Below are 7,343 nucleotides of genomic sequence, written 5' to 3' on the forward strand. Positions count from 1 at the left end.
TCAGATGGAAACCGTCAGGTCCATTTCCGTTCCATTAAATTCCACAGTATTAATACTTTACTTATATTAATTTTATTGAGTTTCCATCCCAATAATCCACTATAATTTTCTTCAGGACTTAGAGTCAATGTCGCACAGTACAGAAACAGATCCTTCTGTCCAACCAGTCCACACCGAACATAATCCCAAACTAAACTAGTCCCACCTGCCTGCTCCTGACTCATATCCCTCCAAATCTTTCTGTTCATGTACTCATCCAAGTGAGTTTTAAATATTGTAACTGTGACTGCATCCACCACTTGCTCAGGAAGTTCATTACACATACGAACCACCCTCTGTAAAAAATTGTCCCCTCATGCCTTCTTAAAATATCTCTCCTTTCACCTTAAAAATATGTTCCCTAATCTTGAAATCCACCATCCTAGGGAAAAGACACCTCCCACTAACCCTATATATATATCCCTCATGGTTTTATAAACCTCTACATGGTCAACTCAAACTCCAATGCTTCGGTGAAAAAAGTTAGAGACAAAAAAACTGTACATGCTGGAATCCAAAGTAGACAGGCAGGAGGCTGAAACCCAGGCAGCATCAGGAGGTGCAGAGGTCAATGTTTCAGGTGTAACCCTTCTTCAGGACTGGGGGTGGGTATGCGGGGGTGTTAAAGTTCAGATTTGAGATGGCTCAGAGAATTCCTTTTGGACTCAGACCTGTAAGCTTCTCTTGGTTCATCCAGAGATCATACTCTTTAGTAGTCTGGAATAAAAATCTCTTATATATAATTTATTTAATTGTAGTCACCCAAATAGCATCACTGTTACAACATAACACTGATACCTATAAGTCAGACTAGTTTTTAAAACCTAGGAGAATAGAATACCAGCTCTTCCTTTAAGAGCACTCTCAGGCTACTCAAACAGCAAAGAGGGAGATATTATTTGTGAAGCAGAGATTATTTGAATACAGCGACAAGCCTGGCAGGTATCTAGCATACTTTGCCAGAAAGTAAAAGGCTCCTCAATCCATTACATCTATTAGAGAGAGTGCTGGCACCCTGACTTGTGATCGTAAAAAGATCAATGCAGCCTTTAGAAAGTTCTATTTCTAATTGTATAAGTTGCAGGATTGCGAGGATAGAATGAGGAAGACGGAGTCTTTTTTAAAAAATCTGGCCCTCCCGGGCCTAACCTTGGAGCAGGTGCTGTTCTTGAATGCCCCCCAGCAACCCAAGAAGTACAGGAGGTGGTGAGGCAGCTCCAGAGCAGCAAAGCACCCATACCAGAGGATTCCAGGCTGAGTTCTATAAAGAATTTATAGGGGAATTGGTCGGGCCACTTATAAATATGTATAATTATTCACACAGTCAGGGTTGCCTCCCGTCTTCTGAGAGAAACAAATATTTCTCTCATTCTTAAGAAAGGAAAGGCCCCAGATGACTGCTCTTTACAGAGCCATATCCTTGTTGAATGTGGATTTTAAAATTCTCTCAAAAATGTTGGCATTAAGACTGGAGAGGATTTTACCATTCATTATAAAAGGGGATCAGATGGGGTTTATAAAGGGTCGCACGTCAACTAATAACATTAGGTGAGTCTTAAATATAGTACCAGCCTGCCAGCAGGAAGCGATAATGGGATTAGTTGTCTCCCTTGATGCAGAGAAGGCATTCAATCGGTTAGAATGGCCATATCTCTTTTATATGCTGGAACGGTTTGGTGTTGGAGAGGTCTTTACTAAATGGGTTACAGTATTATATAAGGATCCCAAAACAGCGGTGATCACCAACGGTGTAAGTTCGGATAGCTTTAATGTTGGCAGAGGTTGTCATCAGAGATGCCCTCTCTCACCACTATTATTTAAGCTAGTGATTGAGCTGCTGGTGGAAGCTATACGAACTGACCCTAGCATAACGTCTCTGGAGGTTGGATCGGGTAAGCACAAAATCACTTTCTATGCGGATGACGTCCTCCTTTTCTTAAATGATGCACTGACATCTGTGCCCCGCTTAATTCAAATGGTTTACTTATTTGGTATGGTCTCAGGTTACAAAATCAATTTTATGAAATCGGAGGCTATGCCGCTGGGAGGCCTTACCAGCATATCCAATTTTCCAAATGGATCCCATTTCCCCTTTCGGTGGTCACTGGGAGGTTTTCTTTACTTAGGTATTTTTATTACTCCGACATTTGGTCAGCTATATAAAGCCAGCTATACACACTTATTAGAGAAAATAAGAAAGGACCTTCAACACTGGGAAGATTTCCCGATATCCTGGCTAGGTAGAATAGCCTTGGTTAAGATGAATATTCTACCTCCCCTTTTATACTCTATGAGAATGTTCCCCTTGGTGCAGCCGAGATAGGCCCTGCGTAAGCTCTATGGTTGGCTTGGCTCCTTCATTTGGAATCATAGACGGCCCCTTATTAAATTAGAAAAGCTGCAGCTTCCACAAAGAAGGGGTGGGCTGGATTTTCCAGATTTCAGGAGGTACCAATTGAGCTCTCTGTTATCTTATGTAGCTGATTGATTGTGGTTCACAAGAAACCCAGTCTGTTTAGATATTGAGACCTCCCAAGCAAAATGTCCCCTCATCAATCTACTATTTATGGACAATATGAGAGTTATTACGAATCATTGTAAAAATCCTACTGTATTAAATACAATCAAAGCTTAGAGGATAATGCGACAGGATAAGGGTAACCTACAAAAAACCTTCCCTTATACCCCTATAGTGGGAATGTTGGGATTCCAGCCAGGGCTGACTGATGCTGTGTTCATAATCTGGAGTCCACAGGTATCTCCTGTTTGGGAGATCTGTTCGATTGGGAGGTCATGATGTCCTTCGAACAGCTACTTCAGAAGTTTGGGCTGCCTAGCAAGGACCTTTCTCGATAGTTTCAAATACAAGACTTCATACAAAAGACGACCACATTGATAATTAATCCTTATAAATCAGATATGGAAAGGAGAGTGCTTCAGCCGATGGGTTCGCCCTCGGTCAGTACTCTCTACCACTTACTACGTAATAAGGTATCGAAGGGCATGAAACGGTTACATAAAACTTGAAGTTGGGATGGAAATCTCCTTAGAGATGTGGGAGAATGTCTGGGAAAAACGCTAGGAAGATCTCTATCTGTAACAGAACTCAGGCTATCAAATTGAAGATACTTAATTGGGCTCACATGGCACCAGAGAGATTTGCAAAGTTCAAGGCAGGAGCATATCCAATGTGCCCTAACTGCAAAATAGAAGTTGGTACCCTCACACATTGTCTGTGGACATACCATAAGATCCGCAGATACTGGGACAGCGTATGGCAAAGAATTTGGCTATGGAGATTGGGTTGGACCCAGTGTCTCTACTTTTGGGCTCCCCAAATTTCCCCTCTTTGGATGCATCTGGGAGGAAATTATTCACTAAACTTTCCTTTTGTGAGAGGAAAAACATCTTAGTGAATTGGGTATCCGAAGGTACCCCAGGACTTTCAAATTGGCATAGGATAGTCATGGAGTATATCCCCCTTGACTTCCTTACGAATATGGTGCACCAAAAAAACTGAATTATTTTATAGAACATGGCAGCCCTTTTGAACTACATTGGCGCAGATATATCGGCCATATTGTTCCGGGCCTTTGCTTAGCCATGGGGATGGTTCTGGCTGGTTTGGGGGCTCCCGGGAGAAGGAATCCCGTATAAATACAGGCTGTATTATAACTTGATATAAATTTAGTTTGAATATGTATTTAGTTATTTATTTACTTATTTATTTTATTTTCTCTTTTTTTAAAAAATTGTCAATAATGTACAATATCCTATTTTGTGTTTTGGTAGTTTGTAGAATAGATTAGTAGTTTTTCAAATTTTATATTGGTGCTGTTATTATATTGTAAAGTGGAATACACTATTTTGTACTATTTTTTGTAATTTTGTGAAAAAAATCTCAAAAATCTTTTTTTTCAATTAAAAAAAGACAGCTTGTTTGCAGCAATAAGGGAAGTAGCCTGAGAGAGCTCTTAGGGGTAAGAGCTGGCGCAACTACCCTGCTAAAGGCTTTATAACCTTAGCTCAAGCCTAGCTTGTAGGTATCTGTTATACTATAACATTTAATTACCAATGGTATCAAGGTGATAATTTAAACTAAGCTGTCTGTAACAGTTTTACATTTCAGACTGCCTCAGAGTACGATATCCGGGACGAACCAAGAAAGGCTACAGGTCGAGTCCATCAGGGATTCCCTGAGCCGTCTCAAATAACTATAACAGGGGGAATTAAAGTGGGCGGTTCCAGCCTATCCAACCTTTCTTTATAACTCAAACCTTCCTAACCTGGCATCACCCTGATAGTCTCTTCTGAACCTTCTCTAGCTTAATGATATCCTTTCACCATAACTGCTAATTCCTTTACTGTTCAAAAAATTACTTACTGAGGAAGCCTCAACCACTTCACTGAGAAGGGAATTCCATAGATTCCATCTTGAATATGGTTACTAAATTTATCATTCAAACGCACATTCTAAAAGATCATCCTGGAAGTGCTTTAATAGGGAAACGTTTTCCCCATTCCCCCTCACAATAGATGTTGGTTTAACTAGAGCAAGACAACTGCAGCTCAAAATTAAGTTTAACAAAAAATCTACTTTAGTTCTAGTAGGATAGTGCAGTACTACAGTAAGGACACCCAGATCCATTTTTCTAAGTAATAGGCAAATATAACCACATATTCTGTACATACTGCATTCAATTCTAACATCGACACCTTAATTATTTTCAATGCTCTATTAGAGTTATATTTACATCAAGCACTGTGAGGGCTGGTAGGAGCTGAATATCCTCCGATAAGCACTGCAGTTTGTTCGATGCCAAGATAAGTTTAGTTAAATCTGTCTGATCCCACCATCGGTCACTTGCAGTAAAGGAGACATTCAAATGGGATTCCTCTGGGGGGTCCACATTTATCCGCCATACGCTCTGGGGAACTAAATTAAAATACAGGGGATTTGACAAATAGCAATTACAACAGAGTTTAATTCTGAACATTCACACACATTGAGTTTTTTCATAATAATGCATCCGCACAAGTGGTGGAAATGAAACAATGCATTTTTAGATCACATCTTTGCATTTAACAAAGATCACAAAAATAAGTACCATTTAAAACTAGCCTTAAAATTAGTGAAAAACCTTAAAAGGGCTATACCATCATCCAAGTAAGAAGCTTATGAAATGAAAATTCATTCCAAATTTAGACACTAGACAAGCATCTCCTTATTAGCAGCATTATTACAGACATGCTTGATGAAGAAATTATCTAAGTTTTAGATTTACATTGTGATGCCTACACATTTTGACATAGTACACCATAAATTAGCTGACTGACACTCCTCTGGTAGCAAACAAGCATTCATCCAAATATCCACCTTTACATTTCCAAATGAGAGGAGCCCTTACAGGAACAAAAAATAGCATTTCTTTAGCATCTTTTTACAATTTCCACACATCCTAAAGTGTTCAGTAGCCAATGAAATACTTTGGAGAAAGTGAGGACGTTAGATGCTGGAGATCGGAGTCGAGAGTGTGGTGCTGGAAAAGCACAGCCAGTCAGGCAGCATCCGAGGACCAGGAGAATTGACATTTCAGGCATCAGGAATGAGGCTTGTGGGTCGGGGCTGAGAGATAGATAGGAAGGAGTGGGGTTGGGGCAAGTAGCTGGGAAAGCGATAGGTGGATAACAGTGAGGGAGAAGGTGATAGATCAGAGAGGGCAGTGATGGATGGGTCTGGAGGGCAGGGCCAAGTTGGAGGCCTGGGACTGGGATAATGGGGGTGGGGAGATGAAGAAGCTGTTGAAATCCACATTTATCCCATGTGGTTGCAGGGTCCCAAGGTGGAATATGAGGCGTTACTTCTCCAGGTGTCAGGTCGTAATGGTTTGGTGGTGGAGGCGGCTCAGGACCTGCATGTCCTTGGCAGAGTAGGAGCGGGAGCTGAAGTGTTCAGCCACGGGGCGGTGGGGTTGTTGGTGCAGGTATCCCAGAGATGTTCTCTGAAACGATCTGCAAGAAAAGTGTCTTGTCTCCCAGATGTAGAGGAGGCCAGACCAGGTGCAATGGATACAATAGATGACATTCGTGAAATACTTTGTCACTGTTATAGAAAATATGGCAATCACTTTTCACTAGGATGGCCAAGTAATCAGTTTTTTTGGTGTGACATCAGTGAAGTAGAAACATTTGGCCAGAACATGGGATAAATAACTCTGCAACATCTCTGAAATAGGCTGTCACTTTCTTAACCCTACCCCAAAGAAGACAGAACCATGGTTTAGCATCTTACCCGAAGGCTGCTTCATTTGTTCTATAATATGAAGTAGCAGCAGCCAAAGATTTTCATACTCAAGTATCTTGAGAACAACTAGAATCTATAAACACCTCACTCAGTGTTTGAGCGCAACCATGGATGCGCAATTAACAGACTTTACTGGACTTGAAAGTAGCTTATTTGGATGCCCTCTGCTACAAACGCTCAACCATCTTTTACAAACAAATACTGTTCTTTTTAAAGAAACCATACGACTACCGTCAAGCAATGTATACGTACTGAAATAACATATTTCAATCTACAAGAAAAAAAACAATTGAATTTAAACAAGTTTTAAATATGGGTTTTGAACATGTGCATAAACATCACTCACTTGTAAATACAATGGTGAGGGCAAAGAAATGTTGTATCGTACCACGACAATGTTCACCCTCCCGATTTCGCTGCGGACTTACTTACCTTCACTCAACTCTCTGTTGGAAAGGTTCAGCTGTCCACTTTTCCGGGCCGTTTTAATTAAGCCAGCAGGCACAGGCGCCTCGGTTGCCCGAGGTTGAAATGCTGACCCTGGCCTGCGACTCGCAAACTTGCTGCCCTCCCTTCGAGACATTGAGAGTCGAAGACGGCGCCGTGACTGCCCAGCAAACACCGTTCAGAGCCCGGCCACAGGCCGCGGCCGCACCAACCGTCCTCGCTCTTGCGCCCGCGCCAACCGTCGGCTGCGCGCACGCGCGAGAGAGAGAGAGCTCGTTGAAACGGTCCACCCTCTTACTGCAGATCCCCGCCCAAACACGACCGGGGATGTTTTTTGTGCAGACGTTCGCTGCTCGTCGGATGCTGCCTGAACTGCTGTGCTCTTCCAGCACCACTAATCCAGTATTTGCTTTCCAGCATCTGCAGTCATTGTTTTTACCTCCAAAATTATGGCAGAGTTGGCGCAACTCCCAGGAGACCGCTGTTTATTTTTAGGAAGGATTACATCGTCTTTGTTTTCGAATGCTGCAAGTTTAACCAGCCGTGTGAGGCA

The 7,343-nt window shown here is 41.8% G+C and overlaps 1 protein-coding gene across 2 annotated transcripts in view; it reads right to left on the reverse strand.

The window, feature by feature from the left end:
- Positions 1-7,035, reverse strand: part of lrrc40 (leucine rich repeat containing 40) — a 66,393-nt gene extending 59,358 nt beyond the window's left edge. For both annotated transcript variants that reach the window (XM_072574162.1, XM_072574161.1), the window contains exons 1-2: positions 6,776-7,035; positions 4,794-4,975 (exon numbers count right to left, since the gene is read on the reverse strand). In XM_072574162.1, the coding sequence (XP_072430263.1) occupies positions 4,794-4,975; positions 6,776-6,926 (333 nt within the window). In that variant the 5' untranslated portion in view covers positions 6,927-7,035. The remainder of the gene's footprint in view (positions 1-4,793; positions 4,976-6,775) is intronic.
- Between the last annotated feature and the right edge of the window lie 308 nt (positions 7,036-7,343).

This window comes from Chiloscyllium punctatum, chromosome 7, assembly GCF_047496795.1.
Source record: "Chiloscyllium punctatum isolate Juve2018m chromosome 7, sChiPun1.3, whole genome shotgun sequence".
NCBI lineage: Eukaryota > Metazoa > Chordata > Chondrichthyes > Orectolobiformes > Hemiscylliidae > Chiloscyllium > Chiloscyllium punctatum.